This window comes from Vespula vulgaris, chromosome 8, assembly GCF_905475345.1.
Source record: "Vespula vulgaris chromosome 8, iyVesVulg1.1, whole genome shotgun sequence".
Classification (NCBI taxonomy): domain Eukaryota; kingdom Metazoa; phylum Arthropoda; class Insecta; order Hymenoptera; family Vespidae; genus Vespula; species Vespula vulgaris.
In genome coordinates, this window is record NC_066593.1 from 8,419,048 (window position 1) to 8,439,533 (window position 20,486).

The window sequence follows — 20,486 nt, forward strand, 5'->3', positions numbered from 1 at the left end:
TTTTAATGTTTAGATAAACGTATAAATTTGATTATTATAAATAATTGTTATATAACTTTTAATAACTACTAGGATTAATTACAATGCTTTATATATCTTAAATGAATGAATTTTAAATAATCGATGGAATTGTTTATTTGTAGTCCGCGAGTTAGAAATAAGACAAATGCGATGTTTATTGCTTGAAATTCAATGGTAAACAAACAAATTATTGGTCATCTTATCAAAGTCGCTTAAACCACTCTGTTTCTCCGTTATAATTTATGTGACTGATGGTTAATGAAAATGAATATTAAAATTCGTACGGATTGAAATGTGCGATAGAAATTATTTTATTTTAACGTTGCATTAACGCCTAGATGATGTTCCGATGAAAATGCATTCAAAAAAAATATATATATATAATCTTGATTATTACAAATTATTGTTATTTGATTATCAATATTGGTAGAGAACACTAGAGTGCTATGTATATTTTAAACGAATGTTAAATAATCGAGGGAATTGTTTATTTCTAATCTGCGAGTATGATAGGAAAGATACGATGTTTACTGCTTGAAATTCAACGACAGACTAATTGTTTGTCTCCTATTATCAAAGTCTCCCAAACCCTTTCTTACTTCGTTATATTGTTTACATCGTTGATCGGTAAACGAGAACGAAAATAAAATTCGTATATATATAATTGAAAATTATTAATTAATCAAGCAGACTTCTATCGGAAAAAAGAAATAGAGCTGGCATGTTTACCGATCGGCAAGCAAGTATTTTCTATTTTTAGCATAAAAAATCATCTGTCAAAAGCTCATTAAAATGTCAGAATGAGTTATCGTGGTTATACCGTGTGAGCATCGCGAAACGCGTTACCTTGCGTTTGAAATGGTAAATCTGAGCATCAGTTTACATAGGACAAACGAGGAGGCAATCGTCTAGTTCATGGAAATATAACTCACACCACTGGAGCGTTTAAACGTAAAATCAGTAGTGAGGATGCGAGCTTTTTCTCTTTAGCCACAAAGTTCAAGGGGCGCCACTGTACGAAACTCATTTTTTCTTCCACTCCATGAAAAATATCGAATAAGACGCGTTCACTTCAACAGTGAGCTCAAATCGTAAACTTTTTATATAGATGAAGGTGTCATTTTAAAAATAAAAGTTTAAACGAGAACATAACTTTTTTAAAGAATTTTTTTAAAGATCTTTTTTCAAAGATAACAATGCTTTTTGAAAAATTCGAACCATTGTAAAACCAGAAATGTGAATCATTGATGAATATCCTTAAAAATAGCCAAAGCAAAGTGTATGTTATATATCATGAGAGTTCTATCGCGCATGAAAATAGTATTCGAATTCTTTCGAAACTTTCACGGAAAGAGATTCGATATTATCTCCCAAACAAAATATTTCTAACGTTACGTGTTCGAAAGGCACGTGTAAGTTCGTTCGTAAAATATTTGCACATTAAATTATTAATAAATTCGAGAAAAAAAATGTTCGAACTCGCGAGCCACGAGAAAACCGCCATTTTTTTCTCTTTTTTTTTCCTTATTCTACTCGTTGAGAAACATCTTAAATAAGGAGTTGGGTGGGTATAAGAGTTTGTTTTATTTCATATTTTCCATTTATATATATGCATTTATTATAATAAAGAGATGCTATAGATGCTACAGAAAAGGAGACGCTTTTTTTTTTTCTTAAGGACGTATAAGATCTAACAAATCTTTGATAGATTTGTTACCTATAATTTGGTTGACTTTTTTCAATGCGATTTCGCTCATTATTATTCCTGCTTGTACTGGATATTTTCGAATAATTTCTGGTGCCTTTTCAGATATCTTTTTACTGACTTCTTTCGAACGTTTTTCGTCGTTATAAAGTCCAGTTACGTTTAACTAAACAAAGAAAGAAAGAAAGAAAAAAGAATATCGATTATCGGTATAGAAGAATGACGAAATAAATACAGTTTGTCTTCAGTAGATATATTATCGACTGATGTTATCACTTATGAGTCAATTTTCTAAATGTCGAACTTCAACTCATTATAGTTAATTATTCATATAATATCGTTGTTCACTCTTACAAAATTAATTAGTAAAGAAACTTACATCAAGAGATTTCAAATTTACGGTCGACGTAATACTCGATACTTCTAACTTGTTACCTTTTGGGCGCATACGTAAGTTACAAGTAACATCCAAACCTTTAATTATTCCACTAAAATAAGGTTTAGAATAAAAACAAAAGCTAGGTTAATAAATGTTTTAAAACATGATATTGTATAATTAACGAACGATATCCAACGTAAAGAGAACTGTAATATTGACTGACGAAATTTACCGACTGTACAAAGTTCTACTTTACCATCGATAGATATTCGTGAGACGTTCGATAAATCACTTACACGAGTTTACCCTTTCCATAAATCGGATATTTGTTAGCTGCGGTCCCATTAATATTGTATTTGGATCTTGTAGCAATTTCTTCCCAATGGAATCCTACTTCAATCTGTAATCCTACTAGCATGAATTTACCCTGTTTGACTTGATAATTCGATAAACCGGATATGTGAAGATTTTTTAAATTTGTATCAGCCCTTATAAGAGAAAAGAAATTTTCATCGAATTTATAAATGATTTATATATATATATATTTATATATATAATGTATATTAATTTATATATATAATTAAAATATATATATATAATGATTTACATATATATATATATTTCTTTTCCCAAAATATCTTACAATTAAAACTTACGAAATATAGGATAAATTAACGTGAAGGGTTTCTTCGACTCGATTGTACGGATCGAACACAGGTATTTTGAGAGACTCATTTCCTGTTTTCATTACAGTCTTAAATCTTTCTAAGAAAGGTTTCATGTTGATACTATAATTTTCTTTCTGTTCATGCGCGAAAGCATGATAAGAAATAAAAATTACAGTGTATATTATGATCGAACGAATCATTTTTCTGAAATAAATATATAAACGTATAATTAAATAAGTTCATTAAAGATTCGCGTACAATGTTTATTGTTATTATTTGGGATTGATGTATTAATATGTATACTTATCGTACATACATACATACATACATACATACATACATGTATATATATATATATGCATGCATCATACATACACCGTCTGTCCAAAAAGTTCCGTAACTAGATTAATAAAAAATAGAGAAATGTTAAGATGGCGGTTTCAATGCTTCAGGTGTTTTACATAGTCTTCCCCTACTCGAGTACAATGTAAAGAACGTTCATACGAATATGTGATATTGTCAGGAAAGTCTTCCTTTTGGATGTTGTTCAACTCGCGTGTCAATGTGGCTTGAATGTCGATTATGTCATCAAAGCGTTGACTCTTTGTAAATTTTTATTTTGGGGAATAAAAAGTCATTCGGCACTAAATCGAGTGAATATGCAGGGTAGTTGAGAACTGACACTTGTTTTTTCATTAGAAACCGCTACAACTGTAATTGTGATCATGCAGCAAGAAGAAATTCGTGACGCGCACGAATGTATAGCATCTCAAAGAAAGACTTTTCTGACAATTTCACATATTTGTATGAGCATCTTGTGCGTTCTACTCAAATAGAGGAAGACTGAAGCATTGAAACCGCCATTTTAACTTTTCTTTATTTTTTATTAATTGCGTCTCGGAATTTCTGGACAGACACACACACACACGCGCGCGTACATACATACATACATATATACTCTAAATGATTACTTAATAATCTACATTAATTACTTCATGTATATATGTATATTGAATTAATTATATTGACTTATACTTACAGTTTCGATACGCTAATTAACAATTCTCGAAAAATATTGAGAAAATTATACACGATGACCGCTTTTATAAATCGCCGTTATCATAAATCTGAAGGTAACAATTTTTTATCGGATACGATATCATTAGTTATGATTGCATCGTAGTTAAAATTTGTGAACATGTGTGTGTGTGTGTGTGTGTATGTTATGTCAAACTGAAAATAAGTAAAATTCTTGAATTTAAAATAGAACATTCCCGATATACAGTAGGTTTAATATTCCTAAATGATTTAAAAGATTAATTATTCTTTTTCGAGATATTTTAAACTAATGCGTATGTATATTTTTTTTCAGATTGTAAAATTGCAAGATACTATTAGTTACTACAAAACTTATTAAACAATTGCAAAAATTAGTATAAAATATCTCTAAAAAATGTTATTTATTCTTGAAATCATTTAACTTTTTCATTAACTTTTGGTTAATTTTGTGTATTTTACCTTCGATGAAAGATAATTACAAAATACAAAATGTATCAATATGTTATGATATTATTATGGAAAAAAAGTTACCATTTGCATTCATTATGTATACATATACAAAGAAAAAACCGGGAATGATACGATCAACGACTTAGGTTTATTTTTTTATTTTTAAGAAAGAATGGATATCAGATCCATCCAACTTTTGTTCTTTAAAAAATCGTTGATGAAATTCGTAACTAAAGTATTGAATTTTTTGGTTACTTCTACTTGGTAATCCTCAATCAATTGCGGTGTCATATCGGAGATGATTACGCTTGCGATCCTTGATATTTCTTTGTCGTAAAATAATCCAGTGATATTTAGCTATAAAATCGTTATTCGAATTAGTGATTACAGTCGATAGAACAAGATTAGTCGATTATTATTCATGTCGTAATATATTACAATACTTACGTCTAGTTCTTTGAGTTTGATCGCCGATTCGAAACTATATACGTATATATTATCATCTCTTGTTGAAAGACTCATGTTCACGGCTATGTCTAAACCTTTCACATTTGCCCTAATAAGAAAAACGAAAAAAAGAGAAAGATAGACAGAGAGAACATGAAAAACGTAAATATAATTTTTGTCGAGATTATAAATTAATGTATAAAAAGAATTGTTCTATTTTAATTTGGTAAGAAGTCGATCGATCAATCGAAATTCGTATCAATAAGAGAAGAAGACGAAAATCTGAAAATCTTATTTTTTTTTCTTCTTCTCTTCATACTTAAATTATTAAATAAAAATTATCTTTTGTATGCCTGATGAAATATAATTGTTTATATAGTCGATTTCATTTTTATATGAATTAATATCGAGGTATATGTAGATACGAATCGATTTATCCATTTATCTTGGACAACAATGAATTCTAGTATTATTATTATTATTGTTGTTGTTTTATTATTGTTTTTCTTTTTTATTTGACTTACTTGACGGCACCAAATCCATAAATCGTTAAAAAGTCCATTAAAATCCCTTCAAAGGAGTAATTGGTAACCAATTTGATCGTATCCCATAATAAATGTAGGTTAATTTCAATTCCAATGAGATTGAAGTCTGCCTTGATGACCTTGAAATTAGACAATTCGTCGACCTCGAAGAATCTTAGGATTCCTTCCGCCCTTTCACGAGAAAAGAATATTAAAAAAATTAAAAATTAAAAAAAAAACTGTTCATGTTTTATTTTTTTAATTTTTTTCTATCGATTGTCATATCGTTTTATGTGTTATATCGAGTAACAACAAAGAGTCGTAAAAAAATGTTCACAATTATAAATTGAATAAGTACTCACTTAACAATATGCTTTTCGTCGATTTGATACATATATCGTTTTAATTCGAAGGGATCTAAAACTGGAATTCCAAGGGTCTCGTTTCCATTTTTCATAAGCTTTTTGAATTTGTCCATTGTGATTGTAGAGTAGGTGGTAATAATAGAATCTTAGAAAAGAACAAAAACAAAAACGAAAAGGATTCAGTTTTCTTTTGTTGTCTATCATTTCTTTCTAATATTTGTACAAACTTACCCCCTGTATCACCTCCGTATGCCAAACCATGACAGGAAATCAAAATGGTTGCTAATATTATCAATAAAATTTTCATTTTCTAAAAAAGAAAAGAATAAAACAATTTATATATTATCACTTTATTATTTTTCTTTCTTTCTTTGTTTTTCTTTTTCTTTTTACTATATTTTGGTATGATATTAAAATTTATTTATCGTGAAAATTCTAAAATAATTTAATATATACGAGTATTATTTGTTATATTATTTATTTTTTGTTTCTGTCTGATAAATTAATGTTTATTTATCGTAAAAATTCTGAAAAAATTCAATATATATAATTTAGTATATTATTTCTTTACTGTTTCTCTCTGACGAACTAATATCCCTTTTTATTTAAGAAAATTCTGCAAAAATTTAATTTATTATTATTATTATCTTGCAATAACGTAGATAAAAAAAAGAAAAAAGAAAAAAAATACATAAAACAATTTGTTATCTCTAAGAAAAGGTAATCTCAAAATTATTATCAAATATTTCCGAGCAAAAAATGACATCACGATTACGATTTGGATCGTACGTGTATTTTACTTGATAGACGATAACAAACATTAATTTAAAAGAACAAAAAGATATAATTACGTATGTTACCTTTTATCAAGCACTTTTAAGAAAATTTAATTTAAAAAATTTTATATAAGAAAAGTTATTAATATTAAATTATAATACAAGTAAAATACTTCGAGTTACGGTTTTCAAATGTCCCGAGTATATGTAGTTTTGATGCTAAATAACGAAACTTGTTAGGGACAATAATTGTTCGTCGTTAAAAAACAAAGAAAACAAAAATAAAACTGACGAAAATTAAGGAAAAAGAAAACGCACAGTAACGTTAAAGACTGAAAACTCAAAACATCGCTATCATAATACGTGCACGTTTTTTTTATCATTGTCTAGTCATTGAGAGTTAATATATCAATGATTATTATATGTCTAAGTTTACGTTTCTATATTATTATCGAATGTTAAAATATTAAACGATAAACCCGGTCGTGAGTAAAAATTCGATATTTTTTCTTTTTTCTTTTCAATTTATTTTTCATTTCTTTTTTTTTTCTTTTAACTTTTATCAACGAATAACATCGTATCGGATTGTCAAAATTTTCGATCATCGATGATTATTATGTGTTAATAATTATCTATAAATTTTGTTGACTTACTCGATCTTACACGATCAATTTTTATCATTGTTTTAACAAGGTATCATATGTATAAAACACTTATTATGTTTCACTCAAATCGCGTGACTTACGAGTTATATTATTTATATTATTATATATATATTTTTCTTTCTTTTTTCTTCTTTTTTTTATTTTGTTGAAATTAATACTCACTGTTCATGAATGTATAAACACTGGTAAGAACGTCGATTGGATCTCGTCTCGATGAATCGAATATTGAAAAAAGTATTTCGGTCTTATATATATACACACACACACACACACGCATACACATACAGGCAGCTAATATCTATCATTTTTTGAATGTAGATTTTATTATCGAATTGGTTATCGCGTAAGGTTTATCAACGATAATTTCGTTATTTTTATTCGACAAGAAGTGGGTATACCGATTTTCGAATTTTTTTATTCCATTGTCTCCTCGATCGAAATTAAATTTATTTAATTTTTTACGAGCTATGATCCGACAATGTTTGAAAGAACGAATTTTAACAAAACTACGATCGTCCTATTTGTTTGTCCTAATTCATTCGAAAATTTAATCGTTAAAAATGTTAATTTTATTGAATTTTATATAACAAACGATAGTACTAATTTGATCAATTAATTTGAAAGAAAATATTACGATTAGATAGTAACCAATGACTACTTAACTATACTTCATTATTAAACGCGTCGATTATCAAAATCAGATTGATCTAACAAACAGCAATGTTATATCTTTTGAATTTTATATAAAATACGATAGTACAAACGAAGTTATCAGCAGATTATTGATGTCGTAATGAATAAAAAGATTTCACGATTAGACGGTAGTTAGTGACTGATTAACTATATTAGACTAATTTACATTAAATTCGTCGATTATCAAATTAAATTGATGTAACAACAGGATGAATGGCTGCGACATAAATGTCGTGACCAAGCAAAGAAAAAAGATTTTTCTTGATTGGACAGTAATTAGCGATTAACTATATTAAATTATTAAACACGTCAATTATCAAATCAAATCGATGTAACAAACAACACGAGAGTGGCTGTGACCTAATCTAATCTGACAACGAACAGAAAGATTTTTCGATTAGATAGTTAATGTATTAACTATGATGGGACCATTAAACTTCGATTAATCAAAAACTTATTTTTTGCAAAAGTAATAGAATAAAACTCGTCAATAATCTAATCTCTCTGTTAATTATCAAACCCATTATAAATATTAAAGGTATAAAATCAAAGAAAATAATAAAAATAACAACAACAATAACAATAACAATAGCAATAATAATAACAATCACAATAACACTAACAGTAACAGTAACAATAATAGTAACAATAACAGTAACAATAATAATAATAATAATAATAATAATAATAATAATAATAATAATAATAATAACAATAATAATACTAATAATAATAATGATGATGATGATGATGATGATAATAATAATAATAATAAACAGGAGAAAAGGTGGATAAATACAGACAATTAATTAATAGAAGAAATACAAAGAATATGTAAGAAAAACCAAATCGCGATAATCCCTCTTCTGGTAATATCTACAACTGTTATAACACATAACTCGTTTACACAATAGGTAAAACAATTCTCCGACTGAGTAGGGATATGCGCGATTAATACCAAAGGAAAAAAGAAATCGATTATATTAAAAACATGTAGAATAGTTCGATAATTCCTCAACCAAGTAACAATAGAAATTACCTTGAAACTTAATTCAATTCGTTTCAGTGGGGACAGTTTATCCATGGAGACGAAAAAGAGATAGAAAGAGAAAAAATAATACTAATATTACTGCTAATATTAACTACTAATACTATTACTACTAATAATAATAAAAAGAAAAAGAAAAAGAAGTAGAAGAAAGCATTGAAGTAGTCATACTGGATTGGAAAAATAAAAAGAGGCAGAAAAAAGAGAGAGAGAGAGAGAAGGATAAAAAGAAGGGGATGAAAAGAAAGAAAGAAAGAGAAGGTACAGAGGGTGGGGAAGAAGAGAAACATAGAGAAAGAATGTGTGTGTGACTGTATCTGTGTAAGAGGGAGAGAGAGTGAGAGAGAGAGAGAGAGAGCGAGCGAGAGGAGGTGATGCGGTTGTGGTAGAGGGAGAAAGCAAGTACGAGCGAGATAGAGAAAGATATAGAGAACGAGGGAGAAATAGAGAGAGAGAGAGAGACAGAGAAGGGGTGGTAGCAAAAGGGTGAAGTGGGGTGGTGGCGAGAGGGGGGTGGCAGAGCAGTTCACTCTTACTAGCCGTGACTCGACTCGTCAGTGCGGCCTGAACGGTTAACCGGCCTACTTCTCTCGCGCTCTGCTCGTTCTCTTCTCTACTCTCTCTCTCTTTTACGTTATCTCCCGCGATTGCGTCGGCCGTTATCAATCGCCGTAAAACGTTGGTGCCGTTCTCCCGACGATTATATATTATTGTTAATAATTATATCCACAAACCTTCTCCTCTCCTCTCTGAAATACGTCGATATTATATATATATATACGAAGCGTTCCAGAGAAAAAGAGAGAAAGAGAGAGAGAGAGAGAGGGAGAGAGAGAAAGAAAGAAAAAAGAAAAGAAAAAAAAAGAGAGAAAGAGAAAGACTTTGAAAGGTGTGCTCTCTCGATATATCAACAGTTTCAATTCTATTATATTATCCCTCTCTCTTTCCCTTGTTGTTATTGTTACTATCGTCGTCGTTGTTGTTATTGTTATAGTTGTTCTTATTATTGTTATTGCTATTGTTGTTATTGACGTTGAAGGCTCGGTTATGTAGTCGTTCATTCTCGCGTGTGTAACAGAGAGAAAGAGAGAGAGAGAAAAGAGAAAAGAGAAGAGAGAGAGAGAGAGAGAGAGAGAGAGAGAGAGAGAGAGAAAGAGAGAAAGAGAGAGAGAGAGAGAAGAACTCGAAACATTTTCGTCTATTTTAACCTGCATTCTATCGTATTTCCTTCTCCCCTGTATCTCTTTTCTTTCTCTTTTTGTTTATATTTGTCCATATCTCTTTCTCTTTCTAGTATCTATTTATCTATCTATCTATTTATTTATTAATTTATCTGTCTATCTATTCGTCTGTCTGTTTATTTGTGCATCTGTCTATTTATTTGTTCATTCATTAAATTTTCTCTTTCCATTTCTCTTTCTCTTTCTCTTTCTTTATCTTTCTCAAATTCGTGTTCCTTCCGTCATATTCCTATAACCATCAGGTGTTACTACACATCAACATCGTACGAGTGGACGATTCCTCGATTGAACGAACATCCTCCACTTTACTTCTTCGCTGACGTGAAAAGGAGCGTATCGAGGTTCTTCTACTACTATTAAGAGTAGGAAGGAAACGAAGAAAATTAAAAGAAATAAAATAATAAAATAAAGACAAAAAGCAAAGAAAGAAAAGAAAAAGGACTCCTTGTAACCTCGTCGAGGCATGCCGAGGATCCGTACGAGGACCACCGAGGATCGCGCGTAAAAGCTCGACACGAAACGAAAGACGCTCGAAGAGCCAGGTAATAACGACAATGTATTAACTTTGTTTCTTTTTTTGTTTGTTCGTTAGTTTTTTCTTTTTTTTTTTTCTTTTTGTCGTAGAATTTTTACACTTATTCTTTTAATAATTACGATATATTCATATAAACATGTAAATTAATTTATGATACATATATATATGTATATATATATGAATTAATATAATGTTAATGTTATGAAAAATACAAATTAATGATCGTGAATCGAAAATTTATTCTTACAATTTGTCGAGGCATCGTTTTTCTAAATGATCGATCTTTCTCTTTCTATTTCTCTTTCTTTTTCTCTCTATTGATCGATCGATAGATCCATCTCTTTCTTTCTCGTTTCTGTTTTTTTTTAAATATCTTTTCCTTCCTTTTTTTTATCGCGTCTCCCTTACCGACGGCACGTATTCTGCGTTGTTGCTTTCCTCGATTGGGATGGCCGTTTCCTCCTCGCATTTATATATACATTTTTATTCGTTCATTCTCTTACGTCTTTGATGCCGCAAAAAAGCTATATACTATTCTATATATATGTGTCTATCTACACACACACCCACACATACACACACTATTTTTCTTATTATTCCTAAAAGACAGTTTTATTCGAAATTGGTATATACGTACGAGTCTGTTAAATTTATAAATGTTATTTCTATTTGTTTTTATATATACAAGAATAAAGAAAGAAAGAAAAAGAAAAAAAGAGAGAGAGAGAGAGAGAAAGAGAGATGATGGAGATCGTACGTACAAATCTCTTAAATTTTTATATGTTACTTCTTTTTTATATAAAAGAGAGAGAGAGAGAGAGAGAGAGGGGGAAAGAGAGAGAGACGATCGATCCTTGTGATTCTCTTACGTTCGATGGCCAATGTCGTAACTTCCACGAGGCAGCTTTTCGTTATTCTCTTTTAGTAACACCAACCGGCACGAAACAAGACTCGTGATTGCTACGATGTTGCTTAGTGGTAGTAGTGGTAGTAATAATAGTAATAGTAGTAGTAGTAGTAGTGGTAGTAGTAGTAGTGGTAGTAGTAGTAGTAGTGGTAGTAGTAGTAGTAGTGGTAGTAGTAGTAGTAGTAGTAGTAGTAGTAGTAGTAGTAGTAGTAGTAGTAGTAGTAGTAGTAGTAGCAGTAGTAGTAGTAGTAGTAGTAGTAGTAGTAGTGTAGTGAGGTGGTGGTGGTGATGGTGATGGTGCTACTATTACTACTGCTGCTGCTTTTGCTGCTACTGCTGCTGTTGCCGTTAACTACCCCTTTTCGTATGCAGCAAAAGCCGTCCGAGAAAGAGAAAGAGAAAGAGAGATGACAAGAGCGAGAGAGAGAGAGAGAGAGAGAGAGAGAGAGAGAGAGAGAGAGAGATATCGATCGGCCATCGATTATCACGGTCGAACGATTCTCTTCTTTTCGATCACCCTCGATGGTCTTTTCCTTCGACTTTCTTTCCTGCTTATATTATTAACAGGGCAAAGGCGATCAATTAGAAACGAATTTCTAATTCTTAAGAATTATTTTTCCTCGCTTTTTCCCCACGTGGTATCTTTAAATTTGTATACAATGTGAATCTTTTTTAAAACACTGCAGATATTAAATTGTGTAGATAACCCATTTTTATTCTGATCCGTAAAAATATTTTTATTAGACGAATACGAATAAATTCTTAACGAAGGAAAATTATATAAATCGTCATCTAATTAATTAAAAGTTTGTGTATATACATATATATATATATATATATATATATATATATATATATATATAAAACATTCTTCTCTTTTTCTTATAAGATAAATATATAAATAAGTAATGAACGATCGTCGATTGAAAATTTTTACATATATATATGTACATACATATATATATATATATATATATATATATATATATGTATACAAATATAAATTTGTATAATGAACGGTCATGATGGAACATTTTCTTTTTAATATAAAGATAAAAAAAGAAAAAAGCTAGAAGATAATTATCCTCTCTCATTTTCTAATGAATATAATCATCGTAATGAAATAGAATTGGATTGTGTAATTTCGATAATATCATTCGAGGGTTAGAATAGGATCGTATTTGGCTAGAGAATTCTCTCTCTCTCTCCTCTCTCTCCTTTCTCTTCCTTGCTGGCTCGTTGCCGATGGTTCGATTATTTCACGTGAATTAACGGCCACATTGACAAAGCTATCGAACAGAGACGGTAAGCCGTACAATCGGTTATGGTGGAACCTCCTGTGGTAAGGCTTATTGCCTTAGGTCGAGAGAGAGAGAGAGAGAGAGAGAGAGAGAGAGAGAGAGAGAGAAAGCAAGTGATAAATTTCCACTAGGCTTAAGCTCGATGCATCAGGACTACGATCGAACATCCTTCCTCGAGGTCGTTCGTTCGATAAAGTTCGGACCAATCGGAAATGACGACGATATCACTATTTATGTCAAAAATATTATGACATTAATAATAATAATAAAAATAACTCGAATTATCGTCCGAAAATCTTTATTAATCTAAAAAATATTGCTTCTAATTCTTAAGACTTGTAAGATATTTAGAATAATTTCTTTTTCTTTCTTTGATGAACTAACTAGTACATAGGATACTGTTCTTGAATAATCATTCCTTTCACAGTACTATAATAGAACGAAATCCCATGTGGCATTAATCTGACTTTAACCCGCGAGCTAATCATTTTATCGGTTTTAATAAAATGTGAGGTGATAATTTCTTGGAAAAAAAAAAAATTAAAAAGAAAAGAAAAAAGAACACATAATATCAATAATAATTATAATCGTAATAATCACGAATTATCATTTTGATCAATGGACGATAACGTTTGTATAAACGTATTTTAAAATAATTTGAATTGTTAGAAGTAAGAAAAGAAAAAAATAATACAAATATACAAATATAATACATAAAAATACATAAATAATTTATAATGTATATAATGAATTTTGTGATATTATCTTAACAACATATATCTAATTGCTATATTAGAAAAAAAATTGTTCTTCGATCTTTGATAAGAAAGACGAATATTTTTTTCTATTCTTTTCTTTTATTTTATATATTTTTAAAAAATTTCTTTCCTCTATTTTCTTCAATTATTTTCTCTTATACGAGTGTTATTATTATTGTGAAGCGAATTATATCTCGAATTGTTCGAATTTTCGATCCTATTACGTCCGTGGCTGATACGAAATCGGGCATCTAAGGAGTCTTTGAAAGAGAAGGACGATAGCACACGACTATCGAAGAATCGTCATAGCTCCTTTGTCGTCGCTTTTCGAAGCAAAGCTTCTCTCTTAGTTTTCTCAGTGAACTAAACATAGACAAAGAACGAGAGAGAGAGAGAAAGAGAGAATGAGAAAAAGAAAGAGAGAGCTTTTTAATATTGCACACGTTTCCGAGGGCTTTAAGGGTGGCACAATGTACGGCGAAGATGACGAAAGAGTGTAAAGGGCTAGGGAAACTCTCTCTCTCTCTCTCTTTCTTTTTCTCTGTCTTATAAAAGAGTCTCGTGTTGGTAAATCGTGCGAGAGTCGAATAAAAGACCGCGAATAGAAAACGGAGTAAAAAAAAGAACAAAAAAGCAAAAAAAGGGAAAGAGAAGAGAGAGAGAGATAGAAAGAGGAAGAACGGATATTGCGAAGTAAAATAAAGGTTCTAGGATTTTTATCGTTTTTCGAGCATTCCATTCGCTCCTCTTTCTCTCTCGCTCTCTCTTTTTCTCTTTTTCTCTTTCTTTCGTTTTTTCTCTTTTTGGGCGATATCGTTCGAATAAACTTCGCTATTCGAAATTCAAATCGTATCTTTATCAAAAGCTTTTCATAAATTAAATTCGGACTCGTTACGTAAAATAATATATTATTATTATTATTATTATTATTATTATTATTATTATTATTATTATTATTATTATTATTTAATTTAACAAATTTATCCAATGTATTCTGTATTATCGATCGATGTAAATTACATTTAATACTAAAAAAAAATAGAAAAAAAAGAAAAGTACAGAGAGAGAACAATTTTACGAATGAGACGAAGAAAATCTTGAAACTATAGAAGGTGACTGGAAGTAAACCAACGAGCTAGTTGATGACGACGATGAAGTTTTTTCTTAGGCTGAGGAAGAGAGAGAGAGAGAGAGAGAGAGAGAGAGAGAGAGAGAGAGAGACGAGCATCAAGCCACAGGGTGTTTCTTGAAAAAGGAGGAAAATTTTGTTAGCGCGGGTGGATGGTAAAAAAGAGTTGCATGTATGTGTGTGAGAGAGAGAGAGAGAGAGAGAAAGAGAGAGAGAGGAAGAGAGAGAGAGAGAAAGAGAGATAGAAAGGTAGTGAAGAGAGCAGACAATAAAGCGACAGCGTAAAGCAAACGTTGGATACACACAGGTGGCCTTTGCTTTCGTTTGAACTCACAATCAGAACCAGCTAAAAATAGGACCCGTGACCCAACTACGCTCGATTCCACAATTATGAATTTCCCCTGTCCCCGACTATTTCTCACTCGCTGGACGAATCAATGCGGCGTTAATCGTGTGTGTCTACATATGAGAGAAAGAGAGAAAGAGTAAGAAAGAGAGAGAGAGAGAGAGAGAGAGAGAGAGAGAGAGAACGACGCAGATCGTTTGAATATACACATATATTAGCGAAAAGAAGATTGAAAAGTAGTTGAGAAATTTTATTGAAAACATAACAAAGTTTTAGATATCTTCTATATATCTATGTATGTATGTATATATGTGTGATCGATTAATAATTCGATCTTGATAACGAATATTTGTTCTCGATTTTATGTCCACGTGTTTGTTTGTCTAAGGATCAATTGAATTTTACCGACATTAGATTTTCTTTCTGAGAGTATTTGACGGCTTCTCCTTCCTTAAGTTATCGTTCTCGAGTAGGAAATAAAAGAGGGAGGGCGAAAAAAAAGAAAGAAGGCAGGAATGGAGGAAAAAACATTTTTCTTTTTTTTTCTTTTTTTCGTTTTTTTTTTTTCAACGAGGAAGAACTTGGGATCGATCTGAGCGACCGGGATTAAAAATATCTTTAAAGGCGAGAAGAGAGAGAGAGAGAGAAAGAGAGAGAAAGAGAGAGAGAGAGAGAGAGAGAGAGAGAGAGAGAGAGAGAGAGAGAGAGAGAGAAAGTAGAAAATTATTTTTTGTCCTTACGTTGCCATGTTGATCGTACGCTTATGAATAAAAAAGAAATAAGAAAAAGAGCGAAAAAGAGCGAAAGAGAGAGAGAGAGAGTCAAATTTACGTGCTCGATTAATCGGCTATTCGAAACAATATCGTTGTTCGATAGTACACTCTGCAACGCATATGCACTAACATGCATACATACATGCATACATACATGCATACATACATGCATACATGCATGCATACATGCATACATACATACATACATGCATGCATACATGCATACATACATGCATACATACATACATACATACATACATACATGCATGCATGCATGCATACATACATGCATGCATGCATTCCTCCATACATACATACATGCATGCATGCATACATACATGCATGCATGCATCCCTCCATACATACATATATGCATGCATGCATGCATCCATACATACATACATACATACATGCATGCATACATACATACATACATGCATACATACATAGATACATAGATACATACATACATACATGGATACATAATGTATACATATATCTATATATATATATATGTACACATGCAAGTTGTAACTTTCGCGTTAGCCCACGCTTGTCGAGCCACATCGAGTCTTAACTACTAATTATTACGTAGCTCAACTCTAACGAACCTTCGCACCAATTAGCGAGCACATTTTTTCTCATACTACAGAGTAGAAATCCTTCACGGTACTTTCAATCTCCTTTTCGCCTTTCTTTCTCGTATAAGGACTCGACGATTACGAATATTCCTTTGAATTTTCAATACCCTATTTCGTTACTGCATACATTTAATCTAACCATTTTTCAATGAATTTTACTGCATTTGACTGGTGTTGTTTGACAAATAAATAAAAAATAAAAAAAAAACAAGAACTAAAAAGAATAAAATAAAGGAAAGTTTATACATTGCAAGGAAGGATTAATAAAAAGTAAGAAATGAAAAAAAAAGAAAAGAGCAAAAAGAGAAAAAAGAAAGTTTGTTTTCAAACAATCCAGAATAACTAGTCATAATATTGTTATTTTTCAAAAACCACCTAACGTGATTCTAAAACATTTATTTCTCTTTATTATTCAACAACAATTTTATCTTACTACCTTATTACGAAAGAGCCTTTCGATGAGCCATCAATTTTCTGGATCGACCTCTCGAGATTCTGCCGATAAGAAAGTAATGAATAGAATCCGAATAGAAAAGACGGAAGGTTGGAACCGACCTTGCCAAAAAATCTCGATCATGAGTATGCAGGTAATACAAACACACACATAGATACATAGATAGATAGATAGATAGATACATACATACATGCATACATACATACATACACAGTTTTAAACACGTACACGGATATACAACGTTCGATGCACCAGCGAACTGCAACGCGTCACAATAGCGCAACGTGTTTCTCCGCCATAACCCAATTTCTCCAAGAATTCTTTTAAAGTCCATATATACGTAGGTATATATGTAGGTATACGTAAGGGTGGGATGCTTAGGGATGTCGGGAAGAGGGAGAAGGGGAGACTAGGAAAAGGTAGGTGATACGAGAACTGAATATACGATTTTCACGAAATAGAAAGAGAGAGGTAAAGAGAGAGACAGGGGGAGAGAGAGAGAGAGAGAGAGAGAGAGAGAGAGAGAGAGAGAGAGAAATAAAACCGATACACTACGAACATTAATAATTAAAATGCGACAGACGGTTTGCACCGGTAAGCTCAGTTCAGTAACGCTTGTAAAAAGGAAAAGGTCGCACCTTTTGGCAAGCACGGTGCAATATTCATAAATCTCTTAGGCCGCGGCAGAAATTGGACGACGTGCCAGAAAGTTAAAACGAAATGAAGAGATGCTAATCGTTTGGAACGATGCTCTCTCTACATATACAGGGTGACTCATGTCTCACGACGAATTATTTAAAAGATATTTAAAAAAAAACAAGAAGAAGAAAGACAAAGGAAAAGAAACAATTAAAAGAACAATAATAATAATAATAATAATAATAATAATAATAATAATAATAATAATAATAATAATAATAAGAAGAAGAAGAAGAAGAAGAAGAAGAAGAAGATGAAGACGAAGAAGATCACGAGAAACAACAAACGTTCGTTGGATCATTTAAAATTGATGGATTAATTATTCGATCTTATATCTAACTTATGCTTATACTCTCCTTCTGGTATACGATTGACTCATCTTAATAGATTTTAAGTGATAACAGATATATGTACATTCGGACATATATAGAACACTAAAAAGAGAAATAGAAAGAAAAAGAGACAAAAATAGAGATAGAGAGAAAGAGAGAGAGAGAGAGAGAGAGAGAGAGAGAGAGAAATAGAGAAATGAAAACGTCGTGTTGATTTTTTTAAAGGGATAAAATATATATCTGCAAAACCACCCCGTAGACTTACCGACACTAATACCACTAACACACCTGCGCTCACCTTCTAGAACCTCCATTAAACCGGCACGTTCGCCGTAGATTCTTATCTAACCGGGTTAATCTATCCTTTCCTATCCCTAGGACTTTCTCTTCATCGTGTGAGAGAGCGAGTTGACGTTTGTTTCGCACGTGTACGTCGATGTATGTTACGAGTTTAACGTAACGGGGGAGGGTTTCAACCGGGGGCGTAGAAGGGTAAGGAGAATGTATCGGATATATGTACACACACACATATATATATATATACACATACATATATAGATATACGACACGTTAATGCTATTCCAACGGTGAATATCGCGTGACAGGAGTCCATCGAAGAACCTGCAGGAGTTTTAGCTAACTTCGTTGCTTCATCGTCTTTCACATTCTTCAAAATATCTAATATTTTTATCAGTATACATTGTGGCAATTAGAGATTTACTATATTACGTACTATATTTTATAGGAAGAGAAAGAGAAAGAGAGAGAGGGAGAGAGAGAGAGAGACGGAGAGAAATAATGATTTTTTTCTCCTTTACTTTTTTTTCCTTTTTTTTTCTTTTTTCTTCTTTTTTTTGATTCTACGTGACATAGAAGTGGGACATACATTTGCGTCGAGAATGAATCGTTTGATGAAACGTAAAGTTCTTCTATTTTATCTTTTTCTCTCTCTCTTTCTCTCTCTCTTTTCGTAGGTGGATGTCATAGAAAAGGGGTAAGAGAGAGAGAGAGAGAGAGAGAGAGAGAGAGAGAGAGAGAGAGAGAGAGAGAGAGAGAGAGAGAGAAGAGAGAGAGGTAGAAAGGTAGAAAGGAGGTTGGCTAACTACGATGACGACGACGACGACGACGATTACAACTACGCACACGTAGGAGAATTTCGAAAGACTCGTGCTTTATCTGAAAGCGCTAGCGAAATGGGCTTTCTGAATGCTCGTCAAACCAAAAAGGGGGGCGTAAATAGAAAGAGGAAGAGACAGAGAGAGAGAGAGAGAGAGAGAGAGAGAGCTCGATGAAGCGACGATTAATCCAAGGTTCACCTAACCCAAGTCACAACTCGTTTCTTGCTTCGAAACCCGTGTTCTCGTTACGCTCATTATGTTGACATTCTTATCCAATCGAATCGATCCATCTTCTTCTTTTTCTTTACTTTTTTAGACGATACACACACACACACGTATGTATGTGTGTATTTATATATATTAAAAAAAAGAAATAATATAATAATAATAATAATAATATAATAATAATAATAATAATAATAATAATAATAATAATAATAATAATAACAATAATAATAATAGTAATAATAATCAAGAGAAACAAGACAAAAATAAGAAAAAAGAAAAGAAAAAGAAAATGGTAAACAATTTCGCTGAAAACATTCGAATTTCGTAATCAAACTTTTTTTAGCGTAATCATATCTCCTAAATGTTTGAATTTTTCACCTAGAAACTCGTCAAATTTGATTACTTGATTTATTTCTCTCGAATTACTACTACCGCTACTACTGCTACTACTTTATGAAAAAAAATGATAATTTCATTTAAACTATCTCAAAATGTATATATACATACACACACATATATATAATTATTTAGACAATTCGATCACATACACGTTTTCAGATTAAATTGATAGATTTATCGAATATGTCCCTGGAAAGGTGCGAAAATTTTTCCTGTTTTTCTCTTTATCTCTCACTACCACTCCTGTAATTTATATTCCATCTTGTCGAAGCAGTCGACGCGTTCGTAGGATCCGATAAAGTTCGTAGAATCCGATAGGACCGAAAAGAAAGAAAGGAAAGAAGGAGAAGAAAAGAAAATAAATAGAAAATAAAAGAATATAATAAAAACATCAATCTGGTGGTCCATTCGACCGAATCCGCCATTATATCGAAACTTTTATTCTCTCTTTTTCTCTTTTTACCATCAATAGAAATATTATAGGTTCCTGTTTCGACGAGCGAATATAATACGATGGAGAATCAATGGGGTATTAGAGAACCGGTATAAAAGAAGAAGAAAAAAATATAAGAAGAGTTAAATGTAATTTTTATCCGTCGTCGTCGTCGTCGTCGTCGTCGTCGTCGTCGTTGTCGTCGTTGTCGTTGTCCTCGTCATTGTCCGAACGAGAGAGACATTTTCTCTTTTTTTTATTTTTCCTTTTTCTTTTTCTTTCTTTTTTTTTCTTTTTCTTTGTCGATGCGCTGCATTGCGGCTGCAGCACAGCAGCCACCGACGCATTGCCACCCCGTGCACTCCTATCGAAAGGACGCTGCGTCCGCTCGA

General features: G+C 31.7%; 2 protein-coding genes across 4 annotated transcripts in view; one reads left to right on the top strand and one right to left on the bottom strand.

The window, feature by feature from the left end:
• Positions 1-1,614: 1,614 nt before the first annotated feature.
• LOC127065810 (uncharacterized) lies at positions 1,615-7,336 on the bottom strand. Its single transcript, XM_050998665.1, has 11 exons — positions 7,222-7,336; positions 5,850-5,928; positions 5,616-5,763; positions 5,254-5,445; positions 4,730-4,838; positions 4,448-4,639; positions 3,813-3,883; positions 2,762-2,977; positions 2,402-2,593; positions 2,106-2,214; positions 1,615-1,892 (listed from the first exon to the last, which is right to left on the bottom strand). The coding sequence occupies exons 2-11, from the start codon at positions 5,923-5,925 to the stop codon at positions 1,695-1,697; spliced, it is 1,503 nt and encodes a 500-aa protein (XP_050854622.1). The 5' UTR covers positions 5,926-5,928; positions 7,222-7,336; the 3' UTR covers positions 1,615-1,694.
• A 2,007-nt stretch (positions 7,337-9,343) lies between these two features.
• Positions 9,344-20,486, top strand: part of LOC127065660 (acetylcholinesterase-like) — an 84,761-nt gene continuing 73,618 nt past the window's right edge. The window contains exons 1-2 of one of the 3 annotated variants that reach the window (XM_050998319.1): positions 9,344-9,478; positions 10,284-10,583. The gene's annotated coding sequence lies outside the window, so the exon portion shown is untranslated. Of the gene's footprint in view, positions 9,690-9,996; positions 10,021-10,283; positions 10,584-20,486 lie in introns of those variants that run through there. The other 2 variants (XM_050998318.1, XM_050998320.1) reach the window with 2 other exon arrangements.

What these genes read in the sequence shown, in the direction of transcription:
- LOC127065810 (XM_050998665.1), bottom strand. Translation starts at nt 5,925, where the DNA reads ATGAAAATTTTATTGATAATATTAGCAACCATTTTGATTTCCTGTCAT. An exon ending in ATACGGAGGTGATACAGGGG is followed by an intron (nt 5,764 to 5,849) that starts GTAAGTTTGTAC and finishes TTCTTTTCTAAG; the next exon opens with ATTCTATTATTACCACCTAC. An exon ending in ATCTGATATCCATTCTTTCT is followed by an intron (nt 3,884 to 4,447) that starts TAAAAATAAAAA and finishes TGATAACGGCGA; the next exon opens with TTTATAAAAGCGGTCATCGT.